The 18,294-nt window shown below is 41.6% G+C and overlaps 2 protein-coding genes across 11 annotated transcripts in view; both read left to right on the top strand.

The window, feature by feature from the left end:
• Nucleotides 1–9,583, top strand: part of LOC126401262 (alcohol dehydrogenase 1) — a 125,302-nt gene extending 115,719 nt beyond the window's left edge. Inside the window, exons 4-12 of one of the 10 annotated variants that reach the window (XR_007571053.1) lie at nucleotides 697–838; nucleotides 917–1,004; nucleotides 1,198–1,417; nucleotides 1,652–1,912; nucleotides 2,617–2,749; nucleotides 3,846–3,984; nucleotides 4,327–4,356; nucleotides 8,831–8,884; nucleotides 9,512–9,579. Coding sequence is in view for 7 of the 10 variants with exons in the window: in XM_050062414.1 (XP_049918371.1) it covers nucleotides 697–838; nucleotides 917–1,004; nucleotides 1,198–1,417; nucleotides 1,652–1,912; nucleotides 2,617–2,749; nucleotides 3,846–3,984; nucleotides 4,327–4,356; nucleotides 8,705–8,717 (1,026 nt within the window). In the remaining 3 variants the exon portion in view is untranslated. Of the gene's footprint in view, nucleotides 1–696; nucleotides 839–916; nucleotides 1,005–1,197; nucleotides 1,418–1,651; nucleotides 1,913–2,616; nucleotides 2,750–3,845; nucleotides 3,985–4,326; nucleotides 4,911–8,704 lie in introns of those variants that run through there. The other 9 variants (XM_050062414.1, XM_050062421.1, XR_007571055.1 and 6 more) reach the window with 9 other exon arrangements.
• LOC126401272 (alcohol dehydrogenase class-3 chain L) lies at nucleotides 4,341–17,268 on the top strand. The gene is made up of 10 exons (XM_050062437.1): nucleotides 4,341–4,356; nucleotides 8,831–8,884; nucleotides 9,512–9,613; nucleotides 11,085–11,226; nucleotides 11,311–11,398; nucleotides 11,511–11,730; nucleotides 13,259–13,519; nucleotides 13,842–13,977; nucleotides 16,766–16,904; nucleotides 17,167–17,268. Exons 2-10 carry the CDS (start codon nucleotides 8,867–8,869, stop codon nucleotides 17,189–17,191), a joined length of 1,131 nt encoding a protein of 376 aa, XP_049918394.1. The 5' UTR covers nucleotides 4,341–4,356; nucleotides 8,831–8,866; the 3' UTR covers nucleotides 17,192–17,268.
• Nucleotides 17,269–18,294: the final 1,026 nt, after the last annotated feature.

The following is an 18,294-nucleotide window of genomic DNA, read 5'->3' as shown; positions in this document are numbered from 1 at the left end:
ATGCATGTGCACCAAGTTCCTGTGTTGACATCCTGTCGCTAGGCTACATCTTCTTCTTCTTCTTTTTCTTCTTCTTCTACTGTTTAATGGGGACCCGCGGGACCCGGCGGGACCCAATCCCAATGCAGCCCTCTATGTCAGAGTACAAAAGTTACCCGGGCCATGGCCTCCCTGGCCCCCCCGGTTCCGCGGTCTATGGCTTATCCTCTTGAGGGTCGCGGGGGGGCTGGAGCCTATCCCAGCTGACATTGGGCGAGAGGCTGGGTACACCCTGGACAGGTCGCCAGACTATCGCAGGGCTGACACGTACAGACAGACAACCATTCACACCTACGGACAATTTAGAGTCACCAATTAACCTATCCCCAATCTGCATGTCTTTGGACTGTGGGAGGAAGCCGGAGTACCCGGAGAAAACCCACGCTGACACGGGGAGAACATGCAAACTCCGCACAGAAGGGCACCCCCACCTGGGATCAAACCAGGAACCCTCTTGCTATGAGGCGTCAGTGCTAACCACCACACCACCGTGCCGCCCCCATTTAATGATGTGTTTGATATAAATCTGAATAAAAGTTTCAACATAATATAAAAGTGTTGCTAGTGCTGCTGAACCCACTGAGAGTGAACAGTCATCATCCTGTCCCTTTAATTTGTCTCTGTGCTTACATTGTTTCTTTACTGTCTTTGCTGCAGATTGTGACGACTGCTGTCTGCCATTCAGACCTTTACCACCTTTTTGAGAATATGCATAAAGATGGCTTCCCAGCAGTCCTCGGCCACGAGGCAGCTGGCATCATAGAGAGTGTCGGGCCTGGAGTGACTGAATATCAGCCAGGTCAGTTTGGAATGGTACAGCAGTGTGAGAAATATACTTGCATGACTCTCACATAGCAACACTGTTTTTGTCTTTCAGGAGACAAGGTTATCCCTCTGTTCATCTCTCAGTGTAGAGAATGTCGCTTCTGTAAGAGTCCAAAGACCAACATGTGTGAAGTGGCATTGTGAGCAAAACAAGCACTCATCTCTGTCTATCCATTGCACTCCACAGACAGAAACATTTTTACTCTATGTGTCCCTATCAGTGTTTTTCAAAATAAGCTTATTGCAAATATTCAGTGAACCCTCTAATAGGACAAGAGCAGCACTCAAATTTTGTTTCAGGTTTTGACATCAAAAAAATAAACTCTTGTTCAGATCCAGTGGTCGTTACGAAGTGATGTCCGGCCCAGAGTCCAGGTTTACCTGTAAGGGGAAGAAGGTGCTGCAGTTTTGTGGAACCAGTACCTTCTCTGAGTACACTGTGGTTAACCAGATGGCTGTGGCTAAGATCGACCCCGCTGCTCCTCTGGACAAAGTCTGTCTGCTCGGCTGTGGGATCGGCACAGGATATGGAGCAGCAATTAATACTGCTAAGGTGTGTTTGTTTGACTGTCATTATTTTAGACTGAAACAACGAAATGAGAAATTTGTGTTAAGGGGCTATTTTTATGACATAAAAGACTTTTGTTTTAAAATTCTTGCTCAGATTGGAAAGCCTCTCAAAGAGTAAACACTCATCATGGAACACTAAGCCTTTCCACTATTTATTATGGAGCATTGACAAGTCTCACCTGAAGAGCAATGTTGACCAAAGTCTGTTACACTTTAGGTGGAACCGGGCTCAACATGTGCTGTGTTTGGCCTGGGAGCTGTGGGTTGGGCTGCAGTCATGGGCTGCAAGGCTGCAGGAGCTAAGAGGATCATCGCTGTTGACATCAATCCAGAGAAGTCTGAGAAAGCCAAGGTGTTTGGCGCGACTGACTTTGTGAACCCTAAGAATCACAGTAAACCCATCAGTCAAGTGCTATCTGAGATGACTCATGGAGGAGTGGACTACTCCCTGGAATGTGTTGGGAATGTGGAAGTCATGGTAGGGACACTAGATTTCATGTGGTTCAAGTATTATATACAATTAAGAGGTGTTACCTAACTATTAAACAGTAACCTCTTTTCTCATCAGTCAATTCATCAGTTATTGGAAAAGAGCTGAGTGTAGTTAATTAAGTTACCAAGCCCACATTTTTGTAGCTAGTCCAGAGCATAGCTGAACAAATGGATAGATAAAATAATGGATGGAGATACCATTACGTCAACCAATGGTGTGTGGACTGCCATTTTGAAGTTTGAGTTTGGCATTTTGGCCATCGCCATTGTGGTTTTTCGGGAGCCAGAAATTATATTATATCTGGATGAGAGAGTGGTGCTGTGGAGGAGCAAGCAAGAGATGTGGCTCATAGACTGAGGTGGCGTCTTGCTGACAGCTTGTCACACAAAGCCCTTAATAATTTTAAGTCTTACTTAAATGTTATCGGTGAGAAATTAGCTAGAAGCCTAAACTGTTAATTGTACCTGGCTGTAAGCATCATTATTTCTGGTGTAAAGTTGGGCATGGGTGTCTATGGGGGATGACTTGCTTCTGGAGCCAGCCTCAAGTGGCCATTCAAGGTACTGCAGTTTTTGGCACTTCCATGTTGGCTTCATTTTTCAGCCCTGGAGGTTGCAGCTTGCTCAAGAGATTTGGACCAGTACCCATCATGTTACAAGCCACTGACTTTGTGCTTTTTCTCCATCTAGCGCAGTGCCTTGGAGTCATGTGTGAAAGGTTGGGGTGTCAGCGTGATTGTTGGCTGGACAGACATGCAAGATGTTGCTGCAAGACCCATTCAGCTCATTGCTGGACGCACATGGATGGGCTCTGCATTTGGAGGTGAGACAAATATGACCACCACCACTAATGAATCTCTAGTAACTGAATGGCTTTGGGCTTATGTCCTGCCATTATCTAAGTAGCTGTATTCTAGATTGGTGGCACAGTGGAAAAGTGGTTAGCATTGTTGCCTCACAGCAAGAGGGTTCAAGGTTCACACCCCGTGGTGGCGGAGCCCTTTTGTGCAGAGTTCTCCCTGTGTCAGCGTGGTTTTCCTCGGGGTACTTGGGTTTCCTCCCACAGTCCAAAGACATGTAGGCTAGGGTAATTGTTGACTCTAAATTGCCCTTAGGTGTGAATGTAAGTATCAATGGTTGTCTGTGTCTGTGATAGTCTGACGATCTGTCCAGGGTGTACCCCATCTCTTGCTGAATGTCAGCTGGATCGGCTCCAGCCCCCTGCGATCCCTAACAGGATAAGCGGTTACGGAAAGTGAACGAATGTATACTAGATAAGACTCTAAAGCCCTTTTTACACTGCCAGATTTTCTGCGAATGTTGGGCCGTATTGCTGGCAAGCTGCGAGGGTATAGACACACAGAGCCGGATTGGTGAGTCAATCGATTGATGACTTGTGGGAGGAGCTGTTGATGACGCTGCACATGCGTCCCACTGGCCGTGGATAAACAGGAAACAGCTGATAGCAGGAATTAGTGAGCAGCTAGTAGCAAGAGGGAAACGCAAACCTAGCAGACACTGTAAAGATAAGCAACTGGGGAGACAAGGAATTGCGCACCCTCCTTGCCCTCGCAAATGAAGAGGCCATTAACCGTCAGATGACAGGGACGGTGAAGGACAGGCCGACTTATGAGAGAATCGCCGAAGGACTGACAAGCCACGGCTTCCCTCCCATGTCACTGTTTACGTCACACGCTGAGCTACACGTTTTGTTACGCCCCCCATTGCCCCGAAAAAGGCACATTCTGTATAAACAAAATTAGGTAGGCAGCATTTTGCCGCCCTACCCAATTTTGTTTTTATACTGCCAATGCTGAAAAAAGACTGACTGGGCTTTCCTGCAAATTTGCACAATTCCTATCTAGGCTTAAGTTTATATTTTATCATTTAGACTTTTATGTTTTTATTTTGTGATTTAGGCTTTAAGGGTCGGGATGCTGTGCCTCAGATGGTTACAGACTACCTGGACAAGAAGGTGATGGTAGATGAGTTCATCACCCACAACATGACTTTGGACCAGGTCAATGATGCCATTGAACTGATGAAACATGGCAAATGGTATGTTTATTGAAAACAAACAGAGCAGCCGTGCACATCCAAAAAATGAAAAAGGTGCTGGACTAAATTAATAAAACTGAAAAGACCAAGAAAAGTCCGCACACTTTAGCTCCCTTTAGGTGCATTTATTCCACCAACCTGGAGTGACGTTTCGGGCCACAGTTTCGGGCCACAGGTGCCCTTCTTCACACTGAAGAAGGGCACCTGTGGCCCGAAACTGTGGCCCGAAACGTCACTCCTTGGTCTTTTCAAATGGAATTTTATACAACTATACTTTTCTACCATTCATGACTTAACAGTATCAGTTATGAAGTTAATATTCATATCTTTTTTTTCTTACAGCATCCGGACCATCCTGACTGTTTCTCCACAGTAAGACCACTGTGTTGCTTTCAGTGACCACAAAGTAACTCTGTAATTTTTCACTATATGATACAAAATCTTAGCATAATATTCACACAAATAATGCAATACCTATAGTCAAGAAATCTCTTAAATTATGCGCATTATACATGTCTGATTTGAACAGTGAATACTATTCAGTGGAGTACGTGCAGATCGTGAGAATTATCTGCAGTGTTCACATAAGGAAAGCTAAACATGTCTGGTGTTTATAGAGCAAAAAAAATTATGTTGACAGATGGGGTTTGTGGCCTCCTTGTTTGTGTTCTGGTTTTATGGTGTTGTATGTCATTGGCACAGCATTTACATATCTACAGCATGTCTCTGAATGCTCTGTTAAACTATGTTTTAAGTGTCCGTCAAATAGTTTTCCCTCAGATTTTCTCAGACCAGCCTAATCATATCAACATTTGTTTAACTTGGCAGACAGCATTGTAAATATTCTGCTAGGATGTGCTCCGGGATTTATCCCTGAGCAGCTTCTGCCTGTTTATTGAAGAATTTACAATAAAGGATCCAATATTGCAGACACCAGGCACACTAAATGAAATGACATGAGGCTATATAGGTACATAAACAGCTGTTGTTTGGCACTGTGAGGTTTTATGGTGAAGAAATTACAGGTCATGATTGTTCTATGTTGAAGCTGAGAGGGACCATGATTTGATTGTAATTGTTCATCATTATGATCTTGGGAAAACATAAGCTGATTCAGCAGCATCTTCATTTAGGTTCAACCACACTAGATTTACTGTGTTACCTTGTTTCAATCATGCAGTTTGACAAGATACAAAATTACTATGACATGTGCTGCTCTTGGCCGCCATAGATTTCACAACTGGGATCACAAATGAAAAGTATGCTTCACTTAAAACTGAACTACACATTGTCAATATTTTAAAAGAACCTATTACAAGTCAGATGAGGCATTACTTGGCCGGTACATGATCCCATCCAACTCTTAATTGTATGCACTATTTAGTTTGCTCAAAAGTGTAAGAACTTTATTCCTTCCCTAGCACTTAGACAGACACACAAATTGGACAGTTGTAAGTAAGAACGGGCTTAATTCACGTCAATATTTTTTTTATAACTGTTTTTTTTAATTTTTTTTTATGAGTACCTTCACACAGAACATAAATATTACCTGGCAAAAAAGCACCATATATATTTTTTTTTTATATTTATATTATATATTATATATTTTTTTTTTTTTTAATTTTTGTTTCTTCTTTCAACCTTGACAAAGGCATGGCATCACAGATCGACCCCTTTCATTGTTATTTTTCACAATAAAGGTAAAGGGATTTATACTTGTGCAGCAGACCCTACACCATAGCCTACGCACATGGCCTACGCCGTTGTGAGAATTTATACTCGTGTGGAGCAGACGTTTCTGTGAAGTTTAGTTGATTGAAGTTTAGTTGATTCAAAACCATAGGCTGTATAAAAATATGGATGTAGTCACCATGACGTAACCCATTGGTTTCTGAGGAGCAGGTTTGAAGCTCAAAGTAGGTGGCTCTGGCCGTCGCCATATTGGCAGTGTCTGACTCCGCCCAACTCCCGGCCAATCAAAAATGGGCAAAGAGGTGGGCCAAATGAAACCTGGTTGCTTAAACACTCCCACCTCGCTCGAAGCTGCTAAGTTAGCTAAGGCTAACAAGCTAGGCTAACAAGCTACGCTACTTTGGCTAGCCCTGTGGTGTTGGCTGCTCCCGCTCATGCTCCCGCTCATGCTCCCGCTTGGTGCCAGCTCCCTCATGAAACAAAATATCCACAAGGCACAAACATGGCTGAGTGGTCAGGTTCAATGACTTGCGAATTAGCTGAGATGACGCCTAGTTAGCCACCCGTGATGGTGCCACCTGTCACTCAAAGTGACCACGCCCTTAAATATGCGCATCTTTAAGCCTTTATAAAATCTAAACGGATGACATATAAAAAAATTCACCCCCCGTACAGTTGTCATGAAAGGGGACATTAGCTATAGAGACCAAAACCGTTTTTTTGTACCAGGCCGTAAACATGTTTATTTCTGCTGTAAATTTGAACATTTTAACATGGGGGTCTACGGGGATTGACTCGCTTTTGGAGTCTGCCTCAAGTGGCCATTAAACGAACTGCAGTTTTTGGCACTTCCGCATTGGCTTCACTTGTCATCCCCAGAGGTTGCCGCTTGTTCAAAACACACCCAAAACAAACATTAAGCACACTTTAAACATGGCTTAATAGCAACAATTTCAAACACTTGTACACATATCAGATTCACTATGACTCACAGCATTCATAGACAAAGTACTTGTCTTTTGCTGGACACATTTTCCCCACAAATACAACATGCTAATGGTTTCAGCACAAGCTTATGGCAGTTCTGCTCAAAAGCCCCAGACGTATACATTGTGTAACTGTTAACTGGAGGGTACTCCAATACGCTCACTGCATTTTGCTAAGAGGAAACTCAATAAAATAGCTGACAGTAGGTCACACTACAACTTACCTCAGATGGACTGCCAGACGTTGCTGCAGGTCAACAGGACCTTGGTGCTTGGACTTCTGCCTCCTCAGATGTGGCGCTACGATTCCCAGAGGAGCCTCAAACTGTCACATTTTTTATCTTTAGAATGACCCAGCACAAATATATGCTAAAAAAATAAATAAAAAAATAAAAAATCAATTTCTTTGTATTCTTACATTGGAATCCAACCATGATGTCCTCCTGTAAAATAAAATATGATGTATGCTAACGTAAGCTAGTAAAAACCAGTTTCAACCAATAATATGACATCCACCCATCAATAAATCTGCAACGTTAAGCAGCATAGAGAAATTCATTGGTTAGCCAACTAGCAACAGCATGCTACGTTAGTATGTCCTCTGGTGTTTTCCAATCCTTGTTCTATTTTCCAAAAATACCATGGTCACTGAGCTAATTTATTCACATTGAGGAAAGTGGTATATCTGACAGCTCCAGATGATTGATTTCTGCAGTATGCAATTATTGCACCATGGGGCCCATAGAGCAAGCAGACAAGTGACTTGTGGCAGCCAAGCAGCTAACTTTCACTGGCTGAGCAACTGTCTGCTGACATGATTGGGGATAAAAATTATTTAATCATCTGGCCATCTTCTAGAATGTTATCAAATTCGAATGGCTCAAATTCTGATAGTGAAATTAGTCATTTTGCAGGGTTGCCACTGATTTATAGACGCCTCTTTCAGAATGTACATCTGGGCCCCATTACTCTACGTGATGGACTCAGAAGTTGTAATTCCACATTTGGCCTTTGTGTAAAATTGGCTTAAAGGCCAGCACTGTTCCTGGGCGTTTGGTGTTGTTGGACTCCACAAATGATTTGTTCTGTTTTGCAAATTTAAACTGAACATGGTCACACATCCAACAGTGACAGACCACTAAATGCCTCTCTGCAAGTTAAGCGCAAGAGCTCCAGAGTTTGCTTCTAATGGTCATAGCTAAAAACACAGTCCACCTCTGTACTGAAAGTAAGACAGGCTGTAGTTCATACATGTAGTACCTTACTTTTCTCCAGTTAATTTGGCTTCAAGAGTAAATGTGCCAACCTCTTCTCTGTCAGAAACTCCAAAATCCTTCAATATTTACAACTGATTGGATGATTCTGGTTATAGTTATTATTTTAGTGAGCAATCAGTGTATATTTTATGAGACAGAATTAATTAATTGGCTGTCATTTTCCTTTTTTGGAAATGCTGTCCCATGATATGATTTGTTGTAAATTAAATCATACTACATACTGTAATATAATTAATAATTATTTATCATAACCATAAATTATTTCACAGCACTTTTAACCACAAGTTCCCAACAGTGTGCACCATTGAGACCATGTTTGTTATGACATGGACACTTTTCAATGATCAAATTACATTACTCCCAATGTTATATCTCGCTGAAACTGTTTAACAAGCTAGATGCTCTCAAAATGCCATTTCATCTGGACTTTAATGCAAAATAAATAGGTAATTAATAAAACCAATAATAAATGAATGATGAATACAAATAACTATATTAAAAGCATTAAACCCAAACTGAAATATAACTGGAATCAAACAGAAATAAATACAGAAAAAAATCAAAAACTAATGAAAAACCCAACCAATGTTTCTTGATCCTAAATGGTTTACTGAAGTGTTAAACTAAATGGCACACCATAAATTGGGATTTAACAGAAAGAAACAAATGTGGTTTCCATGAAATGTATGTATTACATATTATAAATATTTATTAAGTGTGTGTTTTGTTTAAATACACTCATCTTCTCCTCTGGTTAACCATTGGACAGAGGAAATGAGCATTGCAGGAAGTGGAAAGATCAGCAGAAAGTGTGTGGACACAGCCCACAGCTCATGCAGGCAGCGCCCGTCTTTGTGATTGGTCTAACTCTGATAAGACTTGCACTTTCAGCTAACCTTGTGAGTGAGAGTCCGGTTGTGAAACAACATGGCAACTGCAGGGAAGGTAAGCACGCTGACTTCTCACATTCAATGATATTTAAGTAATACATTTCTGTAAATGTCTGAATGGATCTGAGCTGTTCTGGGTGCATCAACACTGCTAGAGTTGCTGGGACTTTGTCCTCTGCTCAGTCAAGTGTTTATGGAACAGAGGGAATGTTTACAGTACAAGAGGAGGGGTAAGGGGAGTGGGGTTAGATCTGCTATTTATTGGGACTTTTTTTTTTAATTTTACTGCCGTAAAAGAGAAACAGACCCTCTGTTTCACAATCTATAATAAGCAAGAGTTTTGTGTATCTGTTGGAGGACTCAGGGTGTTGGTTAAGGCTTCCTGTTGTTGCAACATGTCTGCACAATGGGGGGAAAAAAAGTTAAAGTTGTTTTTTTGAAGACAGGTGACAGTTATGGTTTTGTTATGTTAAGCCATTGAGAAACAGCGTTGGGGAACTAATGATAAACAGACCTTCATCCTGTTTTACAGTAAGTCTACAGTAAAAGAAATTTGCAGTGTGTCTCCCTCCACCCTTTGAATCACGGATGCTTCCACTTTAGCACTGAATGGGCTAAATGTCCACAGAGTAGCAGATGAGTGATGCCAGGCCTGCTGAAGATCCTGGATGTTGTGTTTTAGGTCATCCGGTGTAAAGCTGCGGTAGCATGGGAGGCTGGGAAACCTCTGGCCATGGAGGAGGTGGAGGTGGCACCTCCTAAAGATGGGGAAGTTCGCCTCAAGGTAATGATGATAATAATAATGATACACATTTACTAAAGGTTTGTGCATCTACAAGATAAATATGTTGCTGCAAACTCATCTGTCATGCTTATAATTTATCTACAGTTAATTAAAGTCAATGCAGCAACCGTTCAAAGTTGGAAAGATAAGAAAAAAGCTCATTCTTATAACAAAAAATGACGTCTCAGTAGGGATTAAGGGCTATTTGTCTAAGTACTGAATCACGGCCATGCGTGCAGACACACCTTTGAGCTGTGGCTCTTTCCAAGGTTATGTAACCACTGTTTCTATGGTTGCAGCCAGGTTTCCATACATTACTCAAGTAAACAAGTTTAATTTACACTGGGGACAGTTGGACGTGCCCCCACCCCTTTTTGAAATGGCAGATTATGTCCACATCACTTTTTAAAACATAAATTGTTCAAAATGTTCTGAAAAATAGTCCAAACCTAAAACATGTTAACCAACAAATGCTTTGCAAATTACACAGTGCAATGTAAATATAGATGAAACAAATATTCATTGTTGAAAAGAAGTAATATTTTTTTAAAAAAAACCCGGCCTACTGATTCTAAAATGATCTGAAACATGCCTGCGCCAATCAGTAACTTAAACAAACTGGTCTATTGAGTTTACATGACAACATATGAAGGAGTTTATAAGTTTATTAGTTTAAATATTATTTTTATATTTTGAATTGTCACCCGCTGCCTGAATTTCTTTACATAAATATCTTAAAATGATGAACAAAAATTCACCAGGATGCAGGAAATTAAGTATTTGACACACTTTTTCTCAGGGGGCAAACCCTTGAATCCTCGCTTTATATGTGCCCCCCCCCAAATGTTGAAACAAAGCCTCCGCCCTTGGTAGACTCATAGGCTATTCTCTTTTAATGTGCTGGGGGGTTTTTTAAGCTCAAACTGATCCCTCCATTCAAATCTATAAAAGTTGTATATGTTTGAAGACCATTTAAGAAATCACCTGAGCCTGATCAACTAAAACTATAAAATTAATGCAAGGTTTGCTGCCTTTTCATCTTAGATAAGTCACTGTACCTGTACGTATATGGTCTATAACATCTACACACATCTACACTATATGACAACCAGCTCCACCTAAAAGCTTATCTATACTCAGTTTTTCCTCAATCAGTCCAACACTACAGTGTACTTTGCCCCTGTAGTTATATCTCGTTATATGTTGTAAAAGAAAAGAGTCTGCTGTATTGTTACTGTATTCATAATTTACCTTGAGCAAGAAAGACCTGCTCTTTAACTTAATACCATCTTTACAACAGAAACTTAACCTCTACCAAAAGTAATTCTCACAAATTGAGGATTTAAATTATTACTATTAGCATTTGATTCGTGAACCGATTGATCTCCTCAGATTACAGCAGGAGTTCATGTTCAGATCAGAGCATGATAAATCAATTGAGCATAGATCAGATCACAGTCTCTCATTTCAGATTGTGGCCACAGGGATCTGTCACACTGACTCCTACACACTAAGCGGCTCCGACCCCGAGGGAGTTTTCCCTGTAGTGCTGGGCCACGAGGGAGCTGGCATTGTGGAGAGCGTCGGAAAGGGAGTCACCAAGTTTCAACCAGGTTCTTTCTCTCTTCTCTTTTCTTCTCTTCATTGAGGATCACTATATATCATGGTAATGCTCAAACAGGCTGTTTTTGTTGCAGGGGACACAGTCATACCCTTGTATGTCCCACAGTGTGGAGAGTGCAAGTTCTGTAAGAATCCAAAAACCAACTTGTGTCAAAAGATCAGGTAAATATACAGGGTTAAATCGTGTGCGACTATGTAAATCAGATTCTAACATAAAACTCTTGCCTTGTGCAGCTGATCAGATGTCAGATCTGTGTTATATTTTGCTCTCCAGGCTCACTCAGGGCAAAGGCTTGATGCCAGATGGGACAACCCGTTTCTCCTGCAAGGGCAAGAGCCTCTTCCACTTCATGGGCTGCAGCACATTCTCTGAGTACACTGTGGTGGCTGAGATCTCCCTGGCTAAAGTGGACAACAGGGCTCCTCTCGACAAGGTGTGTCTGCTGGGCTGTGGCATCACCACAGGTTATGGAGCTGCACTAAACACTGCCAAGGTGAGTCTGCTGCCTCTAATGTCACGGTGCTATGATCAGTCATTGCAGATGGTCACTAAGACCCCCTTTATGCCTTGCTTTAGATTGTATCTAGAGAGGATTAAACCTGATTACACTTACACTTTTATTTTAGTTTGTCTAGATACAATTGAAATCTGATCACTCTGTTGGGCTCAAATAACCAAATGGTTGTAGCTGTTCTCCACCATTTGTTTCCCCATTGCTTCCTCAATGGCTCGGTTGCAATTTCAATTACCAAGTCTCACTTGTATACTTTCATCAGACCACACTGAAAGCAGACACTCTGTGTCTGAGTGTCTTGAATATTATCCATGAGGTGTCTTACCGCATTCTTCCCAGTAGCTTCGCTGACTTGCAGGCTATGGCTGCTACCTTGCTGGTTTGAAATAGTCATGCAAGATTACAGATTCCAACCCACTTGGTGGTTGTGTGTGGATTGAAACCGCAATTACATCTATATTTGTGTTCAGTGTGGTCACAAGTTTTTATTCATTTAAATGTTAGGCAGACTTTAACTTTAACCTCTGTATGACCAGGACTTTAAGTTCTTTGACTGTAAGCTAGTGCTGGTGTATTGTTAAGCTACGTTAGCAGCATGGCACATGGGATAGCAGCCCACCACTTTGTTCTGGGCTAAATTGTCTCAGCAATTATTAAATGCATTGCCATGAAATTTAATAGAGACATTCATGGTCCCCAGAGGATGAAACCCTCTAATTTTGGTGAGCCTTTGACTTTTCCTCCAGCACCACCAACAGGTTAGACTTTTACTTACACAGTGAAATTCCTCCATGTCTACTGGATAAATTGGCACAATCAGTCATGGTCCCCAGAATACATATTCTAATGACTTTGGTGATCCTCTGAGTTATCCATTAGTGCCACCGTGAGGTTAAGTTGGGATTTTTGAGTTATATGTCTCAAAAACTATGGGGCTTATTGCCATGAAATTTGTTGTGATCCCTTAAATTTTCATTTAGCACCATCATCAAAATCTTAATTTGTCCAGTTCTTTATAACCAAATACCTGCAAAACTAATGACATTCCCATCAGCCTTGGCTGTACTTTGTGTTTAATGCTTATTAAGAAATGTTAGCATGCTAACACAATTAAGATAATGAACATGGTAAACAATAAACCTACTAAACATCAGCATGTTAGATTGTCATTGTGAGCATATTAGCATGCTGATGTTAGTAATTTGGTCAAAGCACCGTTGTGCCTACAGTCCCAGCAAGCTGCTGGGAGCATTTTTAATATGGATTTAATATGTCCATTTATTGTTTATGAGCCAGTATGTACCTACAGTATTTACCTGATGCCAGGGGGAAACTCAGCTGAAGCCTAAAGAAGCAAGCACATGCAAAATGTGTTGGCCCCTTTTCTAATCATTATGTGGCATTAATTTAAGGTGTCCTATTCAACATCAGTCTTGTTTTCCCTGCTGTGTGCTGTGCCATTAATAGCAGCAGAAATGTGCTGACCTGTATTTGCCTCACCCTGCAGGTGGAGACCGGCTCAACCTGTGCAGTGTTTGGCCTGGGGGCGCTGGGCCTTGCAGCAATCATGGGCTGCAAAGCAGCTGGGGCAACGAGGATTATTGGAATCGATCTCAACCCCGATAAGTTCAAAACTGCTCGGGAGTTCGGTGCCACAGAAGTGGTGAACCCAAAGGACCACAGCAAGCCGATCCAAGAGGTCCTGGTGGAGATGACAGATGGAGGTGTGGACTACTCCTTTGAATGTGTGGGCAATGTGGCAATCATGGTGAGTGGGGAAATAATAATCCCATATTATCGATGTTATGCAGCAGGTATATTGTAGTTTTGAATACTTTTATTCCACAGAATACAAGTAACTTAAATTCAGTTGTTTATAACTGCAATTTCATTTTTGGCAGGATGGGAATATGGAGGCATAGCACACCCCACTCCACCACTAAAAATGCCGGCATACATCAGGCCTTAAAAAAATAAAATAAATGTATGATAAACAAAATTGGGCAATGCGCAAATATATTCTGGTCAGGTGCTGTTTGGATCAGGTTGATGTGATACTGTCTCATCCTGATATTGTCTATTGATGGCAGAGGGCAGCCCTGGAGGCCTGTCATAAAGGATGGGGCACCAGTGTCATCATTGGGGTGGCAGCAGCTGGACAAGAGATCTCCACCCGGCCTTTCCAGCTGGTGACTGGACGCACCTGGAAAGGCACTGCTTTTGGAGGTAACCAGCTAGTTGTTCTGAGAATGATTTGTTTTGCGATGCAGATGTAAGGAGGTTTGCTTTTCAACATATGTGTTCAGACACTAATGTCCATCTCAGGATGAGAAACTGATAACTTTTCACATTGCACCATCATTAGCTCGAACTTTTAATCTGATCACTACTATCAAATACCTGCTAAACGAACACAAATCCCATTAGCCTCAGCTGCACTTGGTTTTTAGCCGCAGTTAGTGAAAGGTAGCATGCTAAAATGCTAAACTAAGATGGACATCAACATGTCAGCATTATAATTGTGAGCATAGCATGCTGGCATTAGCAATTAGCTCAAAGAACAGCTGGTCCTGAGTACAGTCTCACAGAGCTGCGAGCATGACTGTTGTGATGTTTGCAAACAGTTTGTTTAAAAGAATGAATCTTTGGGTGACAAATTGAACTGAAATGAGTTGTTAATTTCTCAGTTCAGTTGAGCTCTTAGTCAGTTGTGAGCGATCGTGCAGGGATTCACTGATTTTGTGATTCAGGCCTGTGATGGTCTCAGATTCTTTAACTTCAAGGGAACAGCATGTTCGGTGATTCGTTCACTGAATGTACTGCACAGTAAATGTGAGCCCTGAGTGAATCCCTGAGTCACTGAAGCCTGCCCCCTTCCCTCATGTCTTGAAGTCTCAAAGTAGGAAGTATTACAAAATATTTAACTTAGAAATAAGGCGTCTTAAAAATAAATGTGTTGTACATAATATAGTGGGTCTTCAGCTTTTAGTTTATAAATGGAAGCATTATAACTAAATTCTCACCACATTTGCTTATCCTACATGAACAACCATTCTCAGTTAAGCAGTTAGCTTGCTCAACTGAACGTATACATTTAGTACATGGGCCTACATGCAGTCAGAGCTCGAGTCAAGCACTAAACAATTCTGTGAACCATTCCTTTTAACACATTTTTTTAATGAACGGATTCTAGTGATTCAGTACACTGATAAGAACTGCCCATTAGTAATGGCTGTAAACTCTTTGGGCCTTATCTTACACCTGACGCAAAGTGGCCAGGTTTGTCAGACCAACGCAGGTGTAATTTTCGCAGCTAGCGGCCATGTTGTGTGAGTAACAAATGTTCTTGTGCCCTTCTGTGTGGCCATGGGCATGTAGTTCTTAAACTGAGATAGCTATTTTGAGGCAGCAGAAAGTGACTGCACTATTGACCAGCAAACATCTGGTCTGAAGTAAGAATGGCGCAGTATTTTTTTTTTTGCTGTTTAAAGGGCACTTTCTTCATATTGTAAGATGCGCCTACATAGGTGGGTTTACAACACGCTTACATTCTGCTAATTACACACACAGGGACACACAGATAGGTTGTGGGTGAGTGAGATAATAACATCAATATTGAGGAAAATATTACTTACATTCTGTAAAATATGAACGTAGCAGAGATCAGAGCAGAGCTGCTGTCCAACTCCCCATTAAGAGAGACGCTGTGCGCATTTACACGAGAGAAGCAGTGTAACTTCATTGAATATCTCAGAAGCTAAAAGTTTAGTTCAGTGTCCTCTGTAAAGTTTATAACTACAGTTTTCATTTTGCTGCTTAAATGTCCCACGATATTTGCTGCAGTGATGTTACTGCATTACTCTCAGCAAAAAAACACTTGCTTCTCCCAAGTTACCAAATCCAGCACATAAATAGCAGTGTTCCAGCTGCAGGCGCACCTGGATTTTCAAGAAGAAGGAGAAGATAGAATATATACTTTATTAATCCCCGAGGTTGTCATACACACACAGCCCCAAAATACACACATATGCACAAACAGGACCTATACATGCATTAATCGGAGAGATGTCAAAATGAGGGGGCTGCCCATGGACAGGTGCTCCGAGCGTTGGGGGTTCAGTGCTTTACTGCCCAGAAGGCGAACTGGCACCTCTCCAGCTACCACTATTTGGTCCGGACAGGGACTTGAATCGACAACCCTCTGGTTCCCAACTTAAGTCCCTATGGACCGAGCCACTGCCGCCGAGGGAAGTGCAGATGACACTTTGACTGCTGAACACACACCAATGATTAATTAATGAAGGGACTAATTACAACCCCTTTGCCCCTTGCACCTTATTTTGTGCCCAAATTGTGCGCCATTTAACAAGCAAAAGTGGTTGGATATGCCCTAAATACATGCACAATGCACTATAGATTGTTTAATACAGCCCAAAATTTTTCAAGGTGGGTAACAGGCTAAGCGTGATTAAAATTAATATAGCTGCATTGACTGAAATTCCAAACGGGAACCTGCTTCTACAGTAACAAACAAAGATCCCAGCTTAGGGAAGGTGGCTCATAATGAGCTCATACTGCACAGAGCAAACTACTCATTAATTTCTTGCAGTGCTTTGTGACTGTGGATTGAAGCCAGGCTGTTACACAAGCATTTACATGTAGAAAGATGTGTAGGTGTAGATTTAGAACAGTCATTCCTCAGTTTGTCACTTCTGTTGAAGCTCAGATGTTTAACTACTATAATCTGGATTTCTTGTTTGCTTTTTCACATGCATGAACATCTTACCCTCCTTAGAGATGAGGCTATGTTGTAATATGAAAGGATTCAAGGTTCATTTTACACTGACGTAACAGCTCTGTTCAATTCACATAAGCACACTTGTCCTTTGCTCAGTATTCTGCCCTGTCCGTAGCCTGTCAGTAACTTCGTGCCATTCAGATTTAATGCAACCACTTGATAAAACGCACATTGCCACTTTCCTCTACTTAATGAGCTCATTTACACTTTTCCCAGGATACAAGAGTGTGGAAAGTGTCCCCAAACTGGTGGAGGAGTACATGAACAAGAAGGTCAAAGTGGATGAATTTGTGACTCACACTCTGCCCTTCGAGAAGATCACTGATGGTTTTGATCTCATGCATGCTGGGAAATGGTAAGCCACGATTTAAGAAACATTTTGAAGTTGTTTATGTTAATATGCGCTGTGGTTTAGTGTCCCTCTGGGTTTTGACTGTTGAAGACATTATGCGTCACTGCTGCCCTCTGTTAAGGACAAAGCCGAGACGTGATTGTAAGACAGGATTTCATAATTATTTGCACCATGAGGGTTCTTTCTTCAAATGTGAGCACTGAATTAGTCAGTTGTGTATTTTAAGTCTTAAAAAACACAATGTAATCCAACTTTCATCTTTCAGCATCCGCGTCGTCCTTCAGTTCTAGATGCAGAAGAGCAGAGGAAACCATGATGTCACTCCAAGTTTACGCTGCTCAGTTTAATAAATACTGTGTCAAATTTCTGTTCGTGTTTTATTTGAACAATACACAGACACCTCTTTGATCAGTGTTTCGCCCCTGAAGGAACGCACATACACAGAGAGAACATTGTGTGAAGGAAAAACAGAGGAACCAAAACAAGATTACTCTGAAATATTCTTTGATCCAGACTGAATGAATAATACGCTACGACAACCACAAACAACCAAATGGCATCAGAGTTGGAGGGGCGTTAATCGATGAGGATTTTTGAGTGGTTCTTTTTGATAGCAGCATGGACATCAAGGCCTGATGAAGTTGTGTTTAAGACACCGCAGATGAAGTAAAACTCGCCTGCTGACACAGTTGCAAAACAACCTTTGATTATTCTCCCGTAGGATTTGAGAACAAGTCTGCTTCTAGCCGGACTGTTTCATAACTTCTCACAAATGTAAGTGTCTCTCCAAGCTTGGGTGAGGCGCTTTCATTTTGAAAATGTTGACTCAAACTGGAGCAGACTTCAGAGAATTACTACGACGGCTTGTGCTCAGCTACGCCAGACTCAGTTAGGTAAAACATGTAGACGGCCATGTTTCCCAACAGTTTAGTTCATGCTTTACAGTGGAGACCCAGAAGCAAAAAAGTTTTCCTCCTCTGTATTTCCATGGTGATGAAGACTGGTCTGCCGCCTGTGAGGCAAACTTCTGAAGGATTCTTGTACAAGGACAATGAGGACATATAATATTGAAATGGTTGGATCAAAGGACTGTGGGCCTTTACGCTTGATTGGGTTGATTAAACTCAAACTACACTGGATTCTCAAAAGGCCTTTTCCAATGCACACATTTCATTCATAGCAGAAAAAAGTAAATTAAAGCAGAGATGGACTGACCCTTGCATTTTCCTGCACATTGGTGGTGCTGGCAGGACACCAGTTCTACCGCCAGGCAGCCGTGCATTCCCATGACTAATGGACACAGTTTACATGATTTAGACATTGTTTATGACATATTATAAATTGTGAACCATTTCCTGGATCCACCATATGGCGCTAGAAAACATTCACTACC

Source organism: Epinephelus moara, chromosome 14 (assembly GCF_006386435.1).
Source record: "Epinephelus moara isolate mb chromosome 14, YSFRI_EMoa_1.0, whole genome shotgun sequence".
In the NCBI taxonomy this organism is placed as follows: Eukaryota; Metazoa; Chordata; class Actinopteri; order Perciformes; family Serranidae; genus Epinephelus; species Epinephelus moara.
This window is presented reverse-complemented; position numbering and strand designations above follow the sequence as displayed.

Bases quoted from the DNA above. Each gene is read 5' to 3' on its own strand.
- LOC126401272 (XM_050062437.1), top strand. The intron at 11,227-11,310 runs GTTCTTTCTCTC...TTTTTGTTGCAG, and splicing joins AGTCACCAAGTTTCAACCAG to GGGACACAGTCATACCCTTG. The intron at 11,399-11,510 runs GTAAATATACAG...TTTGCTCTCCAG, and splicing joins AACTTGTGTCAAAAGATCAG to GCTCACTCAGGGCAAAGGCT.